Source organism: Fusarium phalaenopsidis (genome assembly GCF_050370095.1).
Source record: "Fusarium phalaenopsidis strain FUZ10S chromosome Unknown contig_32332, whole genome shotgun sequence".
Lineage (NCBI taxonomy): Eukaryota > Fungi > Ascomycota > Sordariomycetes > Hypocreales > Nectriaceae > Fusarium > Fusarium phalaenopsidis.
The window spans coordinates 3,222,470-3,244,951 of record NW_028145391.1 but is presented as its reverse complement, the minus strand read 5'-3'; the positions used below and the strand labels follow the sequence as shown (position 1 = coordinate 3,244,951).

Here is a 22,482-nt window from a genome sequence, read left to right as displayed (position 1 = left end):
AGTCGGCGTAATGCGATCCCTGCTCAGAGCTCCCTTTCAAGCCAGGATTGAAGGCAGGGTTTGAGCGATTTGTAGAAGAGACCTTGTCGTACGACTTTGCCGGCCGATTTGCATTAGAAATAGTCGTCGATTTGCCTCCACAACACTCCCACACCTAAGCAATGACTTTGACTGCAGCCTTGGTCCAAGGGAGAGACTCAGTTGATATAGCAAAACAGTGAGTGAGACGTGAGAAGTAGATGCCCCTAAACGGCTTAGTCGATGTACTCCCGCAACTCCCGAGATCGTCGAATTCGTGGCTGACTAAGCGCTTGTCTCGCGAGAAGCGTCATGGTGTTGATCACGGGCACAATTTCACCTCGAAACCATGTGAAAAATGGTATTTCTAAGAATATTATTTCTACTAAGAGACTTCTAGTCCTATGAAATCTCGAATGCTATTATTTTGCGTGTTCAATTGTGTCTTGAACGCATTCACTCTTTGGTCTTGACCCCAGCCATCGTGAGACACTTGGTTGGGAGCACCTTAAAGACTGATGTTTCAGTCAATGACAATTATGAACAGTGCCAGTATTGACACCTATTTCAATACTACAATTCTATATCAATCACCTGTTTCTAGATGATATTCCACTGTTACAGGTAACCTTATGGCTCACTTGGATATCTATTGCTGCAAGTGTAGAGCACTACTCATCTAGCCCGCCCTAACACTCACTACTCTGTACCACCATCATCATCCTCACTTACACCTGACTCAACTCTCACATTGAGCCTATTCATCTTGGCCAAATAAAACAGAGACCTGGAAAACTCATACTTCAAATCACCGCGGCTTGTTGTTTTCCATCGCCGCCTGAACCCATCATGCCATGGCCCATCCAGATTAGAAATACAAACCCCGCTCCCTCGCCAATGTCGTCATACCCACTTGCGTGATTGACCAATCCTCTGTAAACATTGAAGCTTAAAATCACCAGTCTCTCGGATTTAAGAAAGCATTGTCCCTTGACTTATAGATTTTCTATCCCATCAACTATTCAAGTGCCTTGAAACCTCATCGATACTCAAAAATGGCCTCTCACCACGTCCTCATCCTCGGCGGCCACGGCTACGTCGCTCAGCACCTCACTCCCCTCCTGCTCAAGCGCTCCTGGACCGTCACCAGTGTCATCCGCGCCTCGGAGCAGGTTCCAACCATCGAGAAGCTCGGTGCCGGTCTTCCCGGCAAGCTCAATGTTCTCGTCCGCAGCATCGAGGATGTCACGTCCCAGGACAAGGCCCAGAGCATCCTGGACGAGGTGAAGCCCGACTACATTGCCTGGAGCGCCGGTATGTTTGGTCTTAATCTCGCTGAAGTTAGATATCATGATACTAATGAGATATAGGCGCTGGAGGCAAAGGCGCTCCTGACCGGGTACGCACCTCACCAACTCAAACTCCCCTCATCATGGTCCAGCTACTAACTCATCCTGCAGACCTTCAAGATTGATCGCGACGCAGCAATCCACTTCATCAACGCCGCTGCCACAGTCCCTACCATCACCCGGTTCCTTCTCGTCTCCTACCTTGGCTCTCGCCGCGCCGGTGCCTCGTGGTGGCCTGCTGGCGAGTGGGATGAGTTCCACAAGACCGTCAACAATGGCGTTCTTGCAAACTACTACAAGGCCAAGATTGCAGCCGATGAGGCCCTGTATCGTGTCTCCAAGCAGAGCCCTACCCTCGTTGGCCTCAACCTTCGCCCCGGAACCCTTACCCACAACCCAGCTACCAAGGTTGAGCTGGGAAAGACGGCCCATCTATCATCAAAGGACGGTATCAGCCGCGAGGCAGTCGCCAAGGTTGCCTCAGCACTTCTTGCAGCTGACGGTGTGAAGAACACCTGGCTCGATCTCCTCGACGGTGACGAAGAGATTGATGCTGCCGTGGAGAGAGTTGTGCGAGAGGGCGTGGATGCAGCAGAGGGTGAAGCCATCTACGATTCCTAGGCTGACAGTCCTGATTAAAAACAAGTCTGCCATGATCACGACGATGAATGAACAAAATTATGAATAAATTTCATGCTAGACTCATTGCAGTTCCTTTGTGGCCTACTGAGATGCTTCAGTCGCTTTCTCCTCTGCAGCTGATGATTGAAATAACAGTTAACCTGCGTGCGCTATGTTTCGCCTTGAACACCATTTTGTCAAATAAAATTCCACCAAATGATAGTTGATCCGGTTCCAAATGGGTATCACACCTCCTCCAGCTTTCCATTCCGCAGACTGTTCATCTGCCCCTGTTGAGCTCGCTCAAATGTGTCCCGGTGCTCAACCCTCAAAGAGCCCAGTCCGCTGTCAAGGCGAATCGCCCCAGGAGCCTCGCCGTGCCTCCGAAACCACTGGGCCTTGACTGCCCGGATCTCTTCACAAAACGTCTTCCAGCTCGTAGTGAAGTAAATAAGGGCGTTCCACACACCTTGGAGCGGGAGCACGCATCCACTCGCAACACTCAGAGGGAAGCTGATCTTGTCATGGTGCGTGAGGCTGTAAAGCCGGTTGACCGAACTTGGGATCCAGGTAATCAGGACTGCAAAGCCGAAGATGAAGCTAGTCCGCAAGTACGCCATCTTGACAGGGTCGAGTCGCTTGAGTTTCAGCGAAGCATTTGACTTGACAGCCCGGAGGCGTGAAGCGATCGTCGGCGGCGGGTTTGGAGTGCTGTCAGAGGTGCATGTCGTCTCGAATCTCTGGGGCCTGGTGGGAGTGTTCGGCTCGAGGTGCTCGTAGGATGCTGGCAAGGCCCAAGATCGAGCGCGGTTGGGACTCATTCCGGGATGAATAACACCCGGCATGGCGGGTTCGTCCTGGTGCTTCCGTCTCGGCACAGAAGATGTGATCTGGACCTCCGTAACCGCCGTGCCATAAAACTCCTGGCGACCGGTAAGATTCTAGAAACAGTGGTCAGCGTTTCCTCTGTCAGTGGTACTGGTAAGGGACCTACCGCTTCTGAGGATCCCTTGGCATCACTGCTTGAGTATGGGTTGTTGCCGTTCTTTTCCCCACTTCCCAATCGATCTGCTGCGACATTCCTGAGAAGGTTTCGGTGATGAAAGACGTGGAACCCGACCGCGATGTAGATGATAATCGACAGCAGTGAGAAGATCCAGATCGGGATGTAGTACGAGTACAGGCGGACAAGGCTCCAGTCAGTTCCGATCCAGCACCACAGCTGAAACAAGTCAGTTCATTGGACCAGATACAAAGTTTTGAGGTGAAATAACAAAGTAAGTGGTCACTTACCGTGGCATCTCCGAAAATGAGGCCGTCAGGGTGGTCTCGAACAGAGATGAGGACGATCGCAGGTATCATGGGGCCGCCGAAACAGATGACACAATAGAGCCAGGCGTACTGCCGAAATGTTCGTGGATTCGCGTTGAGAAAGAAGACGAGAAATACGTTGATCGCCATGGCAAAAGACCACCAAGGATCAGACTGCATGAACCTGACGCTCAGGTCAGTAACACACACTCATTCACCAGCGGAGGAACTGCACCATTCAAAGATGAACGCTTGAGCCTGGCAAAGAGTAGAATCCTCGCCTCTCTCAAGTCCATCGTATCCTATCATCGAGGCCACACTGGCGCCGGCGTTGGCCATAGAAGCGAAGAGGAGAAAGAGGTTTGGGGTGGTCCGGAGCTTCTTGAACGCCCAGTAGGTCAGCATCACAAGAGTGATGGCCACCATGGAGCAGCCCGCTCCAACTCGCTCGATCGTGATGAGAACATCGATTTCCTGAGGCGAAAATGCCTGGCCCTTCTCGGGGCCCTCCATGTTGACGGCGCTTGATGCCTCGATGCGGTCGTGGTGGTGGTTGAACGAAAGGTGAGCAGAGGTGAAGCACCACCGGAGCGAAGGAGGCGGGGGGGATGAAATGAGAGGAGTTGAGGCAGGCACGAACCTCTAAAAAAGAGATCTCGAGGTCGCACCTTCTGCTCGGGAAGGAAGGCAGGCAGGCACAGTGCGTTGTGATATAGTTGGCAGGTGCCACCAGTGGCAACCAGTGCAGGTACTCCCGAGGGGCTCCCACTGAATCACAATGAGAGCAAATGTCACCGAGAGCTTCCGAGGAAATAATCGAACGATGCCGATTCTTGTTTGCTTGCAATTGGCCTCTTGTGACCACAATGGCGTATTCGGGGGCGTATCATGGTCGTTCGCTTTGGCGTTTGTGTGAACCACTTGAATAAGGCCTTCTCGCATAGAGCCCATCATGAAAAGGGAACATGTTGGCAGCTGAATTGAACAAGCTATTTATCGAGTCCAGTTTGTATTTTTGAAAAGGACTCAAGATGGTAGTCCACGATATGAGTGAGGTTCTCCTAAACCTGGGGTATATATCCAAGTGTGCACAAAAGTGTCACCGAGTACCACCACACCCCGCAAGAAAGTTAGTGCCCGTTTGACCTCGGCCATTATTTCCATCCAATTGGAAGTTTGGTCGAATCTTTAGCGACTGGTCTAATTCCTAGCCATCGAACAATAGTTCTGGTTGTGACTTGCCCAAGGCGACAAGGAGCAACCCTCATTCTATTGGTTCTTAGAAGATCGACGCCCAGATAGGTACCTCGGTTTCACAATCCCGCGGCCCCGACAAATTCCAACTCTGCGTTGTTATATCGCTCTCCTCCATCTATAAATCCATTATTTGCTTCGGTCACGTTAGGTTGTTGGATGATGCTAGTCGCAAGGTCCGTCCTAAAACGTCCCCAAACCGCGCTGTCAAGAGCCTGCATCCTCCGGCTTCGACCCCCAGCCCCGCGTTGCGGAGAACATCGCATCGGACCGGCCATCAATATCGCGACTCATCGTCAACCTTTCTTCAACCACCCATTTTCATCGCGAGCTTCATCCAAAATGTCTTTTCCTCCCATCGACAGCACCATCGTCTGCCCGGCTCTCAATGTCCTCTTCCCGGGAACACCACCCGACCTCTTTGCCTCTGAACTCACCTTCTTCGCTTCTGTGCCTTGGACAGCATCTCTTCTATCAGGTCCAAACACAATTCCCTTCCTTCCATCATGTCGCAACCCGGCATCGTCAGCACATGACCAGCTCTTTGGTCTCACTCTCAACAACGAACGCGGTCTCTCCCATCTCATCAGCTTCTTCCGTGCCCCGAGCACCGATGTCGCCAAGGACCCCTCACACAGCATCACCGAGACCGTCACCCTTGTGTCTCTAGGTGACGGCCTCAGCGGGTTCCCTGGAGTGACTCATGGCGGAATGATTGCTTCGTTGCTTGATGAGTCTATGGGGACGATATTTGACCTGAATAGCACGTTGAGAAAGGAAGCGAGAGCGTTCCAGACGCCCAATGTGACGGGCGGGCTAGACATCAAGTTCTTGAAGCCAGTTCCCACAAACGGCGTGTATTACATCACTTCGACTGTAGATGAGACCGACGGTAGAAAGACTAGAATTCGGTGTGATTTGAAGGATAAAGATGGCGAGGTGCTGGCCAAGTGCTCAAGCAAGTGGGTGGCACTCAAATCAAACCTGTGATTGTAGAATGGGCTCGTTTGGGAATAGATACAGGCCATCCAGGGAATGAGAAGGCGAGCAATGCTCGTAGATTAGAACATGATCAGAAAGAACTGCATAGTAGAGAATGCTAGGGTAACAAATGAGACTATCCTTGCAAAACCAATCCCAGGTATCTTTTCACCACAAAGAAACGTGCCAACCCATCTAGCCCAGATATCATAAGTTCGGCCGTAACAGTCATAGTCCAATCACTTGGAGCTCTCCCCCCTCTCCGACCGCATGCCAGGAACAAACGTCTTGACAACATCCTTGACCTTGTGCGGGTCTTCAAGGGCCTCGTATGCCGCCTCTCGCTTGCTCTTCTGCCCTTGCTCCCAGCCAGCCTCGCGGTCGTCGAGCTCACTCTCAGCTGAGCTGATGCTGCTCTGGCTTCTGTTCATCACCATGTTGATCATTCTGCCCTCGCTCTTCTTGGTGGTTCGCTGAGCCTCCTTCATGTCTTGCAGGTCCTTGTCCTCCCAGTGCATCACCACGATACCAAGCTCTGGGAAGTTCTTCTCGAGGAACTCCTTCAGCAATGGAAGAGTAGACTTGTCGGGTCGATATGTGCCCGAATCATTATCAATGATGAGCTGGTAATACGCAGGGTTGTGTGGGGGGTCGTCTCTAGGTGGTCCACCAGAGACAGGCTCGTTCGGGTGTGTCTTCTCCTTCGGATGGACCTCATCCGAAGACACAGGATGCTTGAGACGTCGAATAAAGAACTCGCCCGAACAGGCGATGTACGTCTCGACATCTGAATGCATGGTATGCTTGCTCAACATGTCAATGCCAAACTCCTTACCCGTTTCGGTGAACCTGAACATGCCATCCAGAGTCAACACGTAGGTGAAGATGCGACCTCCCTCGTCAAAGTGGACCAGTTTCAGGAACTGAAGCGCAGCCTCCTTAGAGCACGCGTCAAAGTCGCCATACTCGGTCGACTGGTTGAAGTTGTAAATGCGGCGGTGCTGGCTGTGCAGCGCCTTATTTAGAATCTTGCCGCGTAAGCCCGTCGACGAGTAGATGGAGGCGATGATGGGTCTGAACTCGACAAAGCGGTGGTACAGCTTTGGAGGCACCGGGCCTTGTAGCTGCATCTCGTTGGCTTGGAAGCTATCGCAACAGGTCAGTCTGGGACTTGAGATGGGGACGGGGCACATACTCGTATTTTTGAGTCCTTGGCTTCTTTTTCCCATTCTTATCAGCCTGTTCATCGGCCTCATCTCGAGCGTCATCGTCTGCATTCGCATTCACCTTGACACCGGCGATGCGACCAATCAAGGGACTAAAGTGCTTGACCCAGGTTGTCGGTCCTACCGTGTACATCTGAGCATAAGGCGGATCGGATGGTCCTAGCAGCTCCATGCTCAGATGGAGAACGGGCGTCATATGCACGTTCGAGTTGACGACGCTGGTGAGAGCCTTGGCGAAATATGCCCTCTTGCTCATCATGCGCTTCTTGGCCTTGTACGTCTCGTCCAGCCCTTTCCATGTGTCGGATAAGCGATCAATCTTGATCGTCACGTTGCCCAGTCTGTCGTCGTGATCCGGAAAGTCCTCATCGTACATTCGGCACTTAAGCGTGAACCCGGTTGGAGGGACATTGGCGACAACCCATTCTTCCTCCCACTTGGGCTCTGTGGTCTTCCTGATGGTTCTCGTCCTGTGAACGAGGTCCGGATCCTCCTTGTGCCTCTTGGGCTGGGTACCTCGAAGTGTCGCGACGAGGAAAGGGTCTGAAGAGGCCGTGACAAAGTCTGCGGGTGGAAGATTCGAGGCGCTGTGGAAGATGAAGCGAATCGTGTAGCCCTGAGGCGCATCCGGTAGAGGAGTCGGGTCGAAGCCGCCGGGAGGACCATTCTTAACCTTGTTGATGCGCTCCTTCAGACCGGTTCCTATCCTCGTAGGATGTTTCAACATGTTGTGGCCGTCGTCGTGAGGATCTTGCGACTTTGGTGCACCATTAGTTTGCGCAGTTGATGCGCCGTTCTCGCCATTGTGTGTAGTTCCGTTATGGCCATTCGTCTGGGCCTCGGGGGTGTCTGGGGCCGACATTTCGAATTGGATCGCGAGGCTGACTTCGCGGGGTTTGCGACAGTGAAGCTCGCGGCTTTCAAGATGCGCCCGATAGCGTATCTATCAGTGAATCAAGCAGCTTCCAGGTCCGGGACAGCCGAGTTGATCGGCACTCTATGACCCGCGCACTGGGTTTACGACAGTATGATGAGGAGAAAGATGCAGGATTGAGTTCACAAGGAGGTGTTGGGAGGCTGGTTCGCAGGGTCCTGTGGTGTGATGGATGGTTGGTTGGATGCGCCGTCGCAACGCAGCTCGGCAGTGAGGATATCATCCGTTTTGGGTCAAGAGCTACTCGATGGCGGACGGTGGCTGATATTTGAATGCGCCAACGCCCGTTTCCCCCTTGACACGATTTTTTTCATTCTGCCCCAAGCTGTGCGAGAAGAGAGAGCAATAGCAGCCCAGCCACTCTCCATCTGCCCATCTACCGTAAACAAGACCTTGGCGACAACGGCTGCGCAAGCTCGGCATCGCCAGCTCGCAACAGGTACCGTGGTTTCTGACGTCATGCTCACCGTCAAGACAGCTCCTGACTGCAGAAACTCCCGGATCCAACGGCACATAGTGCGCCAAGGTCTGGGCCCGTAGCGGTTAACGGATGCCGCGTAGCGCCCAGGGTCTGGGCACTCATCCACCAAAACTCGCCGACTTGGGGGGAACCCTGATCGTCTCTCAGCGGTCATGACCTCTTGACAGGTTCCACAGGGCTCAGCCGTTGCCTCTCATTGGCCGGTGCGTACCAATCTTCATGATGGCTTCGGAACACGGCAATGCGAACAGGCGCGGGTAATTTCCATTAAATAACTTAAATGTACATCATCAGCCTTGGATCCTAGAATCCTGTTCTAGATCGATCAGAATGGCCCGACTTGAGATCGAGAATGTGATGGAGGCCTCTCTCGCCAAGTTCACATGCTGCAGCCAAGATGCTTCATGATACTCGGCATCTGCGCACTCAAAGACATTGATCAGACCAACAGCATGATTCTTGGAAAACATATGCGAGTATCCATGCCCTTGAGCTGGCGGCCTCCAACTATCGGTGTGGCCACGATCCCCAGCAAACTCTCCCTTTCTTTCCATTGTACAACGGCAATGCACGAAACGAGGCGGTTTCAGGGGCTCGATTAACCTACAGACAGCCCTACAACAAAGTTCTCAACTAGGTTCATAAAAATGCCTTGCAGGCTCAGTCTAACGGTGTAAAATACGAAAGTCCCAATGGTAACGTGCGGTCTCGGCCGATATACTTTGCAACCCCGGTCACGGACATTCCGAAAACCAGGGGTTATGATCCCTCATTTCCGTAATATGCTTGTTATAGTACTCCGAGTGCTCGACTAGTTCCATAAGTATGCCTTGTAGGGCCAGTCCAATGAGTTAAAATACGAAAACTCCAATGATATATCTTCCAGTCTCGGCCGATATGCTGAGTGCGGTTGCGGCCATTCCGAAGGCAAGGAGCTGTGCCATACACACATCTCCTTAATGTGCTTGGTAATTATGGCAATCCGAGTGCTCTATCTGGAAAAATTATTTCCAGGAACCCTTGTGACGATCAGGACGTCCTGATCCTAACCAGCGCCAGCCATAAGTCGGCAGTTGAGAGCACGTCCATAACGGCCTTTCCGAGGCAGGAGTTGCAAAAGTCCTTTCAACACGGCACTTCGTTGATGCCATTGGGTCATCCGTAAAATTAGGATAAGATCAAGGCTGAGTCAAGTTGTCATGATGGCTGTGGTCATGAGTTCGCTGTTATATTGCTGCCGCATCCAAGTACGATGGATCTAACATATCTTAAACGATGCCACTCTCAAAACCCAACGATAGTCAAAGTCGGAAGTTACTCATCCTATCATAATTAGAATGATCTCATTGTTTTGATTAACCTACGTATTATCCGTTGTCACATATAGCCTTAGAATGGGTGAGTGCATCTAGCCAGATTTGCGATGTCATTGAATGGGACAGCATTTTCCACCCCAAGTCTGCTCACTCACGGCAAATAAGGCACCAGTAAACATCCTACTAGAATGTTTCACTTGTTAATTCCAAAGTTAATGTAATTGCCACAAGTTTAGGTCGGGAAATGGCCAGTCTCTGTCTCGATTTTGGACTCTGGGCTTACCCCGTTCCCCAAGGCGAAGCGCATGATGGAGATCCATGATGGAAAATTCCCTTCCCACTAATTAAGTTATAACTAAGTTGATCAGACACACAAGGTCCGTAAATGATCACATACTCGAGCTATAGTTGCCGCAGCTTTGAACTTCAGCTGTCCCAATCGAGTTGTGCATCCCACCTTTGGTACAAACCATACCTTGGCCCAGATACCTGCTTTCCCTGTCATATAGTATATATTGCCAGTCTTCCAGTGGGTCGTATTGTATTAGAAGTTATCGGCCGATGTGGGCGATGTTGCCGCTGCATAATGTTCAGGAACAATGCGAAGGGACGGCACTAGCCATCCTGAAAGGAGGGCGCTGGGAGATCTAGTCCTGTAGAACCTGGCGAACTTCCTGTTTTATGAAATATTCACTAGTTAGTTACTTTCTATCCTTTCCTTCTGTTGTCTTGGCGAGTTAAGGACTTCATATATCATTTAACAACAAACCACAAGAGGGAATCGTCCTTCTGAATGATCCACAAAGGCATTCAATTACCGGGAGAATCACTTCCAAGTTACACAATTAGCAAATATCTCGCTCGATTAGGGCTTAATGTTTTAAACTGGGCATTGGTCATTCTCTTGAGTATCTCGACCCGATTTTCGCGAGACCATTCCGTCGTTGTCAGTCTCCGGCCAAGAATCTAGGCTATTCCAGGCGACAGCATTATCTCCAATCGTTCATTGTATGCAATTTTCCCTCTATGTTAGTACTTATCACGCTGGTTCGAAGCATGCTCTCGTTCTTGCTATAATGCATACGAAGGGGAGGTGACCGAAGAGCCCAGGTTGAGTATCCTACAGCCACTCGCACGTTCTTCAATGTTACATTCGGGAGCAATTTCTTTGCTATCTTCCCATCAAAGAGCATGTATCTACCTGGTCTTTGCCCTGGCATCAGAACTCAGCCATTGACTTCGCAGTGTAGTAGGATCTATGATATCTACCAACCAAGCGCCAGCCATAGTTGAGTATTGGTCGACTGCGCGCAAAAGCTACCAGGACTGAGATTCTTCTGTCTTTTACAGATCTCTCGCGAAGCAGTGGAATGGTATCATCTCAGGTCTCATGCGAGATACAAAGGTAGGAGTTACCATATACTTCGAAGTCAATGGCAACGGCATGTGGCGGTGAAAACTCGAGGTTCTCATACTCCCTTAGACTTTCATGATATTGTACTCTTGATGCCTCCCGCCTCTCCATGATTGCCTTTACACTAACCCATCCATCATCAACTGGCTAAATCCAGTTGGTGTTGAAGTATGTTCCTCAACGCTCGGTCGGGTGCCGATCAAAGACATCCAAGCACTTCAATATACACTACAGAACGACAGTTGAATCCATTCAACTTTCTTACTTCTAGTCAGTCGCAAGTCTCCGACGACCACGGGTATCCCTTCAGCCACCGGAGTCGGCCGAGACCTCTAGCGGGTTTTGATCAAGCTGAAAACAGGCCATATGAGGCCACTTTGAGTCGCTTCATATACATCTCTTGCTTTCTTTTTATTGTCTTAACAGGCCCCACACGAAGGCCCTGAATGTGGTGCCTCGTACAGGCTTCATAGAGCTCAACAACGCAATCTCCGATGTTTTTGATACACTCTTCCAATTTCGGTTTCAAGCTTTCTTCCCTACCCCATTTCCGGTATTGTTGAATTGCCATGAGAGATCGCTCAAGTTGTCAAAGCACATCCCAGAGTGAAGTGGGCCCAGGCATATTATCGCGGCTACATCGGTTGGCAATGCAGGTAAAAGCGAGGTCTCGGATGAAACCATGTTTCAAGCTTGTGAGCTCGGTGTTATCATCGTGGTGTTTAACACAAAATTATCGATCCCCGAGAAGCTCAATTCGTCCCGATGTTTCACTTGCCAAGCCATGCTTCCAACATGCCTCAATGCACCACCAATTACGTCTTTTCAACATACGTGTAAGTCTGGTAACCTCAACATCCATAGGTATCCCGGTGTCTTTTCAAAGCCCATGAATAGAGGTCTTATGCATCGTCAAGACGGTCACTATGACGCAATCTTCTCTTGGGTATCATCCAACAGCCACAACACCCATCCCCATTCGAGAAGGTCCATGCTAATAAGTCACACAAAACGCATGGTGATATAGACCTCGGCGTCTCTTCGCAACCATACCTCGCTTGAGGGCTAATATCCTGCCGAGTACAACACCACATGCTCGCCTCTCCAGTCTCTTCTCTCCACGTGTCGGACGCTACTATCCAACACCGAGACATGAAACGCATGGCTCGGTTGCATACCCATGTCTTTTGCGAGCTGCGCACTTGTGAGACAAGTCTGGAGGAGCCACGAAGGATGGGAACGATCGGTGTGGCATGCAAAAGATGTTCCACGACGGCTGGTGTGGAGTACAGCACATATGTCCTCGATTGTGATGATAGCCATCGTCGATGAGCTCTGGCTCGGGGTAGACTTGCAGAGCGCCTGCATGGTGCGTCCGATATGTTTCGGCTTCATGCTTGTGGGATTCATGCGGATGGGACATCTAGTCAGCTTTCCAACAGTCTCAGCTCGATGCCCCCTCAAATCTGATTTGTGGTCAGTAAGTATGATGGCATGGCCGAGCCCATGAAAGCTGAAATGTTTATCAATCTACACATATCAGGACCCCGGGTCAAGGCCGCCATCTCGGCATTGAAGAGCCGCCGTCTCGGAAGATATGCAGGGAAACCTACCTCCAGTTACTCAAGGATGGTCTTCTGAGAAACTGCAATCAGAGATCGAGGCATCACAGATGCAAGATGCAGCAGGCACGATCTGCACGACGTCAATTGAGGAAGATTCAGTACTGACCCTGGAGTCGTCGAAACCTCCGCCCTTGACTGTCACACAAACAACTTCCAGCCGCAGTATTACACTTGCTGGAACACGCTCGCTGAACTCATTCGCGCAAGTGACTCAGTTTCTGACTTGTCATCACGGGGAGATTGAAGTGCCTGCAAGGTATCAGGCTACCTTGTCAGTATCACGCCCGCATCTCCGAGAAGCCCGAAATACTTCGGCCGCGTGGGCCTCAACTCGTCCTGCAGCAAGGTATGGGTAACGGGTTGCAACAGGAGAGTACGCTGCGGCTGGCCGATTCTGGGGCTACGGATAGTTATGCATGCTTCCTTGGCGGTTATCTGGGTGTTTAGTGTAGTGATATAGCAGCTGAACTATCCCTACCATGATCTGACTGTGAGAGGATGGAGTGGGCGGTCGAAACATGGCCAACCAGCAAGTCAGCCGGCGTATCGACCGAGATTAGGCTGGACTAGAGGAGCGAGCCGGGTTGAAACGAGGCTGAGGGATAATATTGGCACTGCCTCGTTTCATGTTGGTCTGTCTGGTGTCATGTTGTCTTGATAAACCATGAAAAGCGTTGCTTTTTTCCAAGCTTGGATGAGGACGAGCATCAAGACCCACTGCGTCATCGCCCGAGACGGACGGTATGCGCGTGAATATGTATGGATGTATCTCCGCAGCAGGTACAGTCCCTAGGTACTGGGCAGTACAGCGACTAAGAATAGATCAGCCGGTAGAAGAGGCAGATGTAGTTTGTTTGACGACGGGACCCTGAGGGATTCATGGTGATGATTGGTTTGGGTGTCGAATCATCCATCCATCCGCCGTGATGGAGAGGCCAAGCCAAGGACCGAATATGCACTCTTTGGGCACAGCAGCGGCTACAATTGATGGAGTCACCGTACTTTTCCGGAACCAACAAGGGGATTTACCGCCCTTTCTGAACCCTGCACGTATTGCCATCCAAGGCCACAGTATCACGACAATCAAATGTATCTTTTTTCCCTGGATTCTCGATTCTGCGAGCTTCTCCCACTCGTCATCCCAAGTGGAGCCTTCACGCAAGCTGATTGGCATTGTTCGTCATTCTGGCTTGCCCATGCCCCGCCGTCGATCTCATTGCCCCTCCATTGCGCCCTGGGATTGGAAGAGCTGACCCCGGCTCTGAATCCATCCAACCACGCATCGCCGAGCTCTCAACACTCACTCCTTCGTACCTTTTCAAGTCCTGGTCTGGCCTGGCTGTGATTCATTGTCCCTGCCTTCCCGATTCTGTTGCTCAGCTCTCCCCTTTCCCTTTAAAGGTCCACGTCCGTCTCCTCCCTTCCAACATGCGGTCTTTCTCTCTTGCATCCATCTCCCACGCATCTCGCATCACCACCAGACTCAACTCCTTTGCACCTCAATCTCGCAACTTCTCCTTTACACAAGCAATCATGGGTGTTACCAAGACTACTCACCAGGAGGGCACCGGCCCTGTCGCTCAGAACGGCCAGACCGTCACCATTGAGTACACTGGCTACCTCAAGGACGAGTCCAAGCCCGACAACAAGGGCGCCAAGTAAGCACCCAGCCGGCCTTTTCATCATTGAAGCTTCGGCCATAGCTAACCTTTCCCTCTTCAGGTTCGACTCTTCCGTTGGCCGCGGCGACTTTGTCGTCAAGATTGGCGTTGGCCAGGTCATCAAGGGTACGCGAGCCCCATACCCGTCCTCCTCCGCCTTTCCGAGCAACTAGAGTCAAGACATTCGATGCTAACAAACTACGCTCCCCAGGTTGGGATGAGGGCGTCACTCAGATGCAGGTTGGCGAGAAGGCCACTCTTGACATCACTCCGTAAGCTCTCCTCCTCATACTTTGCGTCGCACGCAATTGCTAACAAGCTTCCTCCAGCGACTACGGCTATGGTGCTCGGTAAGCCCTCCAAGTCTCCCCTCTCGACCCGGCACAGACCAATCGTGCCCCCCGCTCCCCCAAGTGGCTCATTGTTGTCGCCGGAGCTCCGACCCTATTTGCATCATCTTTGAACGAGCTTCACAGAGGGCGCATTAGCTAACACAACCACTATAGCGGCTTCCCCGGCCACATTCCCCCCAACTCTAGCCTCATCTTGTAAGTACAAATAGCTCGCCACAGCCAATCGAACATGTCACTAATGTTAAATTCAGCGATGTCGAGCTCAAGAAGGTCCAATAAATGCGCCAATTGTCGCCGTCGCTGTCGGTCGCCTTCGGCAACTGGGGATTTGAACGGATCTGCCAGCTCAACGAACCTACGACTAGCCCACTGCTCATTATACCCAGAGATACCTAGTATTGGGCGCAGTTCGATTCGGGTAGATTCTACACCGCTATCGTAACTATGCGAACGGCTAAATAAAGAACAATCGATGCCTGCCCTTATTTCATGCTGCAGTGATAAACTTTTGCTCATCCTTGTCTTGCTTGCTTGCATCTGGATAGAGCTCCACTCGAGTCAGAGGTAGCCCAAACTTTGGGCGTATCCGTATTGACTGCTGCAACTGTAAACAACTTATGACATGACTGCTCATTCACCTCCTTTGTAATATCGTAACCTGGGCATTTATCGTTCATCTATGAGAGCTCATAATCTTGAGCTGCAGTAAAGATGCATGGCATGCCCCGCGAAATGCTTTGACCCCGCCAACGAGGACCAAGCACTGTACCTCACCAAAGCAGGGCGAAGCTCACCCCAGACTGGACTGGCGCTGACAAAAGCAGTCGGCGTCCACCACCATCAACAACCTTTTTGGATTACTGTGCATAGACCATACCAAGCCGCATGAGGTCAATAGAATCCAACAGAATCTTGGTGCAGGCACAGGTGGCCAGTTTTGTCGAATCTTGACCCATGTCTTGGAGGGGCCCAAGCCCACCAAAGCTCCAGGGTAATCATCCTTTCACTGGCCGCGGGGCAACCAGCTGGTGTGTGCCTGGCCTTTCACCCCACTCACTCCAAGTCATGTTGCCCCTCATCCTCACCCTTCATCGGCTTTCTTGTTCGCTTATGTAAGGCACCAGCTCGATTACCCGCTCCCAGCACGCGCCAGCTCATGCCTCATGCCGCACTCACACTGCCTGCGCTAAGCTGCCTCGGGCCATTACCTCATCAACCGTCCACTACGCGCGCTCACAGCCTCAGTCTTCTCTTCTACCTGACTCCGTAGCAGGAAATCTTGTCTCTCACAAACCACCGATTTCCATACCAACGTACACATTTTATTATCACCGCTACCGTCTGCGACGAGCATCGAAATCGCCCGCAGATACATCCATCTCTCGTCCCTCTTCCGTCTGCCCCTCACCGTCAACCTTTTGCTCGGCGGGGTTGAGCTCTGCCTAGTGCTAGATCACCTTCGCAACCGCCCGGTTTACCACCTTCAACATAGCGTCTGAAGCAGACAAGCTGGGGAAGCGAAAGCTCTCCAACGGGGAGTCACCTACCCATAAGCGCACCATGGTTGTGAGTACATCATGTCCGGGCTTGCCCTTTCCAAGGCCGTAACTTCATGACGCCTCGGATCATGCTGCGTGCGGGCAGAGGGCCCATTCCCACCTGCACGCTTCCGAACCGTTGGCGCAAGCTCAACATGACTAAAGCTGACCCTTGCTCGACTTCTAGGACCAAAAGCTGCCCGAGGTCGACCTCGCGACCCGGATGCAGGTCGACGAGTCCGTCGTCGGACACACCGAGATCGACGAGTCCCTCTACAGCCGACAGCTCTATGTTTTGGGCCACGAGGCCATGAAGCGCATGGGCGCTTCGAATGTGCTCATTGTCGGTCTGAAGGGTCTCGGTGTCGAGGTCGCCAAGAATATCGCCTTGGCGGGTGTCAAGAGTCTCACCCTCTACGACCCCGCTCCAGTTCAACTCGCCGACCTCTCCTCTCAGTTCTTCCTCACTCCCAGCGACGTCGGCAAGCCCAGAGACGAGGTCACCGTGCCCCGCGTTGCCGAGCTGAACGCCTACACCCCCGTCAAGGTCCACCAGTCTCCCGGCCTGGACGATAACTTCTCCCAGTTCGACAAGTACCAGGTCGTCGTCCTAACCAACGTTCCTATCCACCACCAGAAGGCCATCGGCGATTACTGCCACAGCAAGGGCATCTATGTCGTTATTGCCGACACCTTTGGTCTCTTCGGTTCCATTTTCTGCGATTTTGGCGATAAGTTCACTGTCATCGACCCTACTGGCGAGACTCCTCTTAGCGGTATCGTTGCTGGAGTCGATGAGGAGGGCTTGGTCTCTGCTTTAGACGAGACCCGACACGGTCTGGAAGATGGCGACTACGTGACATTCTCCGAGATCGAAGGCATGGAGGCTTTGAACGGCTGTGAGCCCCGCAAGATTACCGTCAAGGGTCCTTACACCTTCTCGATCGGCGACGTGTCCGGGCTCGGCCAGTATAAGCGGGGTGGCATGTACCAGCAAGTCAAGATGCCTAAGATCATCAACTTCAAGAGTTTCACGAATGCCCTGAAGGAGCCCGAGTTCCTCATCTCCGACTTTGCCAAGTTCGACCGCCCTCAACAGCTGCACCTTGGTTTCCAGGCTCTGCATGCCTTCCAGGTCTCGAAGGGACGACTCCCCAACCCTATGGACGACGACGACGCGACCATTGTGTTGGGTGCGGCCAAGAAGTTTGCTGAGGAGGAGGGTCTGGAGCTTGAGCTGGACGAGAAGCTGCTGAAGGAGCTGAGCTACCAGGCTCTGGGTGATCTCAACCCTATGGCTGCTTACTTTGGTGGCATTACGGCTCAGGAGATCCTGAAGGCTGTTTCTGGCAAGTTCCAGCCCATCAACCAGTGGATGTACTTTGATTCTCTCGAGTCCCTGCCCACAAGCACTAAGCGTTCCCCTGAGCTTTGCAAGCCTATTGGTAGCCGTTACGATGGTCAGATCGCTGTCTTTGGAACCGAGTACCAGAACAAGATCGCGAACCTGAAGCAATTTCTTGTCGGAGCTGGTGCCATTGGATGCGAGATGCTCAAGAACTGGGCCATGATCGGTCTTGGAACGGGCCCTGAGGGCAAGATCTGGGTGACTGACATGGACTCGATTGAGAGGAGCAACCTGAACCGACAGTTCCTCTTCCGCGCCGACGATGTTGGCCACATGAAGAGTGACTGTGCCGCCAAGGCAGTTCAGCGCATGAACCCCGACCTCGAAGGCCACATTGTAACGCTGAAGGAACGCGTTAGCCCCGATACCGAAAGCGTTTTCAATGAAGAGTTCTGGCGCAACCTTGATGGTGTTACCAATGCTCTCGACAACGTGGAGGCGCGAACATATGTGGATCGACGATGTGTCTTCTTCCAGAAGCCTCTTCTCGAGAGTGGTACTCTTGGAACCAAGGGTAACACACAGGTTGTCCTTCCTCACCTTACCGAATCCTACTCTTCCTCGCAGGATCCCCCCGAGAAGGAATTCCCTATGTGCACTATCCGATCATTCCCCAACCGCATTGAGCACACCATCGCATGGTCCAAGGAGTACATGTTTGAGAAGCTCTTTGTCAAGGCTCCCCAGACTGTCAACCTGTACTTGACCCAGCCCAACTTCTTGGAGTCTACTCTGAAGCAGGGTGGCAACCAGAAGGAGACACTCGAGACGATCCGCAACTACCTCACAACCGAGCGGCCACGAACTTTCGAGGACTGTATCGCCTGGGCCCGCCGACTCTTTGAGACCGAGTTCGCCAACAAGATTCAGCAACTTCTCTACAACTTCCCCAAGGACTCCGAGACATCATCTGGAACACCCTTCTGGTCTGGTCCCAAGCGTGCTCCGGATGCGCTCAAGTTTGATCCCAACAACCCGACACACTTTGGGTTCATCGTGGCGGCTGCCAACCTCCACGCCTTCAACTACGACATCAAGTCGCCTGGAACTGACAGGTCCATCTACCTGCGGGAACTGGACAACGTCATTGTGCCCGATTTCACCCCTGACTCGAGCGTGAAGATTCAGGCGGATGATAAGGAGCCCGAGCCCGTAAGTAACTGCACAGCCCCTGGAAGATGAGAAACTAATTGAATTTAGGAACCGGAAGCAAGCAGCTTCGACGACAACGATGAGCTGGATAAGCTGACGGCTAGCCTGCCTGCACCCAACACCCTGTCCGGCTTCCAGCTGGTGCCTGTGGATTTTGAGAAGGACGACGATTCGAACCACCACATCGACTTCATTACTGCTTGCAGTAACTTGAGAGCGGAGAACTACAAGATCGAGCCCGCTGATCGCCACAAGACCAAGTTCATTGCTGGCAAGATCATTCCCGCCATTGCCACTACAACGGCCCTGGTCACCGGCCTGGTGGTCCTGGAGCTGTTCAAGATCATTGATGGCAAGGATGATATCGAGCAGTACAAGAACGGTTTCATCAACCTGGCTCTGCCTTTCTTTGGCTTCAGTGAGCCCATCGCCAGCCCCAAGGTGGTGTACAAGGGACCTGAGGGTGACGTCACACTGGACAAGATTTGGGATCGATTCGAGATTGAGGACATTACTCTGAGGGAGCTGTTGGATACCTTCAAGGAGAAGGGACTGAGCATCAGCATGCTCAGCTCAGGAGTCAGCCTTCTGTATGCCTCCTTCTTCCCTCCCGCGAAGTTGAAGGAGCGATATGAGATGAAGCTGAGCAAGCTTGTGGAGACGATCTCGAAGAAGCCTATTCCTGAGCACCAGAAGGAGGTCATCTTTGAGATTGTTGCGGAGGATCTTGCTGAGGAGGACGTGGAGGTTCCCTACATCAAGGTCAAGATTGCATAAATGAGATGAAAAGATTATTGTCGGTCATTCAAATATGTAAGGAAGCGATAGAAGGAACAGAGTGCGAAAGAGCACACGAATAAAGGATGAGCGAATTCATAAAGATAGATGAAATCCATTATGCTTGATGTGACTATGAAGTTGTTGTACCGCTTTGAATCATGTTATTTACGCTGGGCCGGATGGTGTAGGGATGCCTCATGGCACTGAGTGAATGGAATGCGGGGTAGCCGAGACAACCTTAACCAGGGACTCCAGAGGCACAGTTTGGAAGGCAAGATCTTGTGAAGAAAGACGTGTTTGAGGCCAATAGCCGGGCGTGCTTACAGTAGTTTCCTACCTAGCTTCACATCCAAGTGGTTTACGAAGGCTCATGTCATGATGAATGGGCAGCTTATCAAGACAAGACAGCGAATTAACTAAGCGGCACGCAGACGAGTGGGGGTGACCCATTACGCCACGATTATGAAATCGGAGACGCACAGCTCTAGGACGGAATAGCTCGACCAGCAGGAAGCTCTCGAAAGAACCAACAGATTGTAAGACTGGGCTCTGCCTGCGTGAAGTAGTTAGACTGTACATGGTGAGGGGCTGGCTGCTGAGCAAGTCTTAGTGAGCAAGGGTGATACGACATTTTTGCTTGAGAGAGGAGGGGTCAAGTATAAAGGTTGCTTGTCGCCGTCATAAATCGAGCTTGGTTCCGCTTTGTGAAATGTCGATGCAAGCATTGAGGATTCGAGCATTTGGAGCTTGGAACCAGAATCTACTTTTGAAGCAGAAGCAGCAGTCTGTGAGATCTTTGACGCATCTTGCAAATTCGGTGAAATCATCGCCGACAACGACACCCAACTTCAACATCCAGTTTTCGAATCAGATCAGAATGGTCAGTTCATGCTCGTATTTGCTCTTGTTCACGATTTGCTAACAGAACCATAGTCAAGCACCGGCTTCAAGGTCACCGATTGGGTGAAGCCCGGCGACAAGTCTGGAGAGTTTAAGCGTCAAGTCAGTTCATTCCGCGACTGGATCTCTCGAGAGCCCGGCGCCCAGTACCCCCCCGAGAAGGGCCGCTACCACCTCTACGTGAGCTACGCATGCCCGTGGGCGTGCCGCACCCTCATCTCCCGACGCCTCAAGGGTCTTGAGGACATCGTCTCCTTCTCTGTGGTGCACTGGCACCTTGGACAGGGCGGCTGGCGATTTGTGACTAAGGAGGATGGTGATGTTCCTGGAGAGAATGTCGTGCCTGACCCGATTGAGGGCCACGAGGCTTTCACACACCTGAAGGAGGTGTACTTTGAGAGTGAGAAGGATTATCAGGGACGATTCACTGTGCCGGTGCTGTACGACAAGAAGACCAAGAGGATTGTGAGCAACGAGAGTAGTGAGATTCTGCGCATGTTTGGCACTGAGGTAAGTTGCTTGTTCTCACAACCTGACTCTATGGCTGACACATAGACAGTTTGATGACCTCCTGGACGAAGAGCACAAGGCCATCCAGCTGTACCCTGAGAACCTGCAGAAGCAGATTGAGGAGACGCACGAGTGGACGTACGACCTCATCAACAACGGCGTGTACAAGTCTGGCTTTGCCACGACGAGCGAGGCGTACGAGCGCAACGTGGTGGCGCTCTTTGAGGCGCTGGACCGCGCCGAGAAGCATCTCGCATCGCAGGAAGGCCCATACTACTTTGGAGCCAACATCACCGAAGCCGACATTAGACTGTGAGTTTTCGTTCTTTCCCTCAACTCGTTGTATATCCTAACACCCTTCAGGTTCGTCACCATCATCCGCTTCGACCCTGTCTACGTGCAGCACTTCAAGTGCAACATCCGCGACATCCGCTCCGGGTACCCGGCGCTGCACCGGTGGATGCGCAACCTATACTGGAATGTCCCTGCGTTCAAGGAGACGACGCAGTTTGAGCACATCAAGTGGCACTACACGAGGAGCCACACACAGATCAACCCCTTTGCCATTACCCCTGTCGGCCCGCTGCCGCACATCCTACCGCTGGACGAGGAGGTTGTGGCTGTTGGGGCGGCTCTGCAGAAGTAGATGATATAGATGCTGAAATGAAACTTGAATTTGAATGAAGATGAGGCTTTGATTCTGGCTTGTCTTGTTCTTGCCTTTATTTTGGGCGATGTGTCAGTTTTCGAGATTGTTGGAGTATTGCTCAAACTGAAAACAGTTTGATCAGATCAACAATTGCCAAGGGAGCAGTTGGCTATTTGACATTGGATGCCATCAAGCAACTATCTCGGCAATCTTCATTAGCTATTTTGGATCTTATCATTGTATTGAATATCAGTTTGAGGAAGAGAAAGGGATCGCAAAATGGAATCCTCATAGAGCCCCTTGAGAGATTTATTCAGTTCTTACGCCGGGGTAATCCAGGAATGTGGGCCAAATATCCGCTCCCATCGACAAAGCGATAGCTCCGTCAACTCGAGGCTCCGAATGCCCTCTGTTAGCCCGTCAAAGAAAGCCGAGTCCGGAGCCGGTGCCAAAGCCGGGCAGCTTGTCTGGGTACCTCAATGGGCAGAGCATCGCGTGTACCCACACAGGTAGCTGGGCAACGTCGCGTGGGCGCGGGCGAGCTCCAGGGAACAACTTGCCACTGAGACCACCCCTAGGACGGACGCGTTCAGGCATTCACAGCGTGCTTTGAGTGCGTGCAGCGTCCACAGAGGTACCTGCCATGGTACGAAGCTTTGGGTCGTGAGCAAGGTATCTGTCGTCTCTCTCCTTCCGTCCCTCCACCTCTCACCACGGGATCACAATCCGTCTCCAAACCCAAACCCTCCGCCCCAAAAACGTTCGTCCAACAACCATCACCCGGAACCAGATTTACCAGCTCATCATTCGCTCTTCTTCCAAAAAAGACGACCCATTTTCATTATTCGCCAAACGCCCTTTTTGAACTTGTACAACTGTCACTACGACGCTAGAGCGCTAGGACACCAGCCCTTGGGCCCTCTCGCCTCCCTCTCCCACTGCACTGCGACCGCCCGCCTCCACCTCCTCCTCGCAACCACGTCAAGCCACCAAAAAACATC

At 52.0% G+C, this 22,482-nt stretch overlaps 7 protein-coding genes across 7 annotated transcripts; 5 read left to right on the top strand and 2 right to left on the bottom strand.

Annotated features, from left to right (window-relative positions):
* Nucleotides 1-1,073: 1,073 nt before the first annotated feature.
* Nucleotides 1,074-1,988, top strand: LRP88_14013 (uncharacterized protein; the record flags this gene model as incomplete). The annotated part of the gene is made up of 3 exons (XM_083250366.1): nt 1,074-1,332; nt 1,389-1,417; nt 1,479-1,988. The coding sequence occupies 3 exons, from the start codon at nt 1,074-1,076 to the stop codon at nt 1,986-1,988; spliced, it is 798 nt and encodes a 265-aa protein (XP_083094700.1).
* A 245-nt stretch (nt 1,989-2,233) lies between these two features.
* On the bottom strand, nt 2,234-3,812 carry LRP88_14012 (uncharacterized protein; the record flags this gene model as incomplete). Its single annotated transcript, XM_083250365.1, has 4 exons — nt 2,234-2,929; nt 2,983-3,210; nt 3,282-3,483; nt 3,535-3,812. The coding sequence occupies 4 exons, from the start codon at nt 3,810-3,812 to the stop codon at nt 2,234-2,236; spliced, it is 1,404 nt and encodes a 467-aa protein (XP_083094699.1).
* Nucleotides 3,813-4,895: 1,083 nt separating this feature from the next.
* On the top strand, nt 4,896-5,543 carry LRP88_14011 (HotDog domain-containing protein; the record flags this gene model as incomplete). The annotated part of the gene is made up of 1 exon (XM_083250364.1): nt 4,896-5,543. One exon carries the CDS (start codon nt 4,896-4,898, stop codon nt 5,541-5,543), a length of 648 nt encoding a protein of 215 aa, XP_083094698.1.
* Nucleotides 5,544-5,773: 230 nt separating this feature from the next.
* Nucleotides 5,774-7,622, bottom strand: LRP88_14010 (uncharacterized protein; the record flags this gene model as incomplete). Its single annotated transcript, XM_083250363.1, has 2 exons — nt 5,774-6,680; nt 6,730-7,622. The coding sequence occupies 2 exons, from the start codon at nt 7,620-7,622 to the stop codon at nt 5,774-5,776; spliced, it is 1,800 nt and encodes a 599-aa protein (XP_083094697.1).
* Nucleotides 7,623-14,063: 6,441 nt separating this feature from the next.
* LRP88_14009 (FKBP-type peptidyl-prolyl cis-trans isomerase) lies at nt 14,064-14,823 on the top strand (the record flags this gene model as incomplete). Its single annotated transcript, XM_083250362.1, has 6 exons — nt 14,064-14,188; nt 14,253-14,317; nt 14,403-14,463; nt 14,521-14,541; nt 14,698-14,739; nt 14,796-14,823. 6 exons carry the CDS (start codon nt 14,064-14,066, stop codon nt 14,821-14,823), a joined length of 342 nt encoding a protein of 113 aa, XP_083094696.1.
* A 1,281-nt stretch (nt 14,824-16,104) lies between these two features.
* Nucleotides 16,105-19,419, top strand: LRP88_14008 (E1 ubiquitin-activating protein UBA1; the record flags this gene model as incomplete). The annotated part of the gene is made up of 3 exons (XM_083250361.1): nt 16,105-16,110; nt 16,270-18,642; nt 18,691-19,419. The coding sequence occupies 3 exons, from the start codon at nt 16,105-16,107 to the stop codon at nt 19,417-19,419; spliced, it is 3,108 nt and encodes a 1,035-aa protein (XP_083094695.1).
* A 712-nt stretch (nt 19,420-20,131) lies between these two features.
* On the top strand, nt 20,132-21,478 carry LRP88_14007 (glutathione S-transferase; the record flags this gene model as incomplete). Its single annotated transcript, XM_083250360.1, has 4 exons — nt 20,132-20,302; nt 20,356-20,832; nt 20,882-21,144; nt 21,196-21,478. The coding sequence occupies 4 exons, from the start codon at nt 20,132-20,134 to the stop codon at nt 21,476-21,478; spliced, it is 1,194 nt and encodes a 397-aa protein (XP_083094694.1).
* Nucleotides 21,479-22,482: the final 1,004 nt, after the last annotated feature.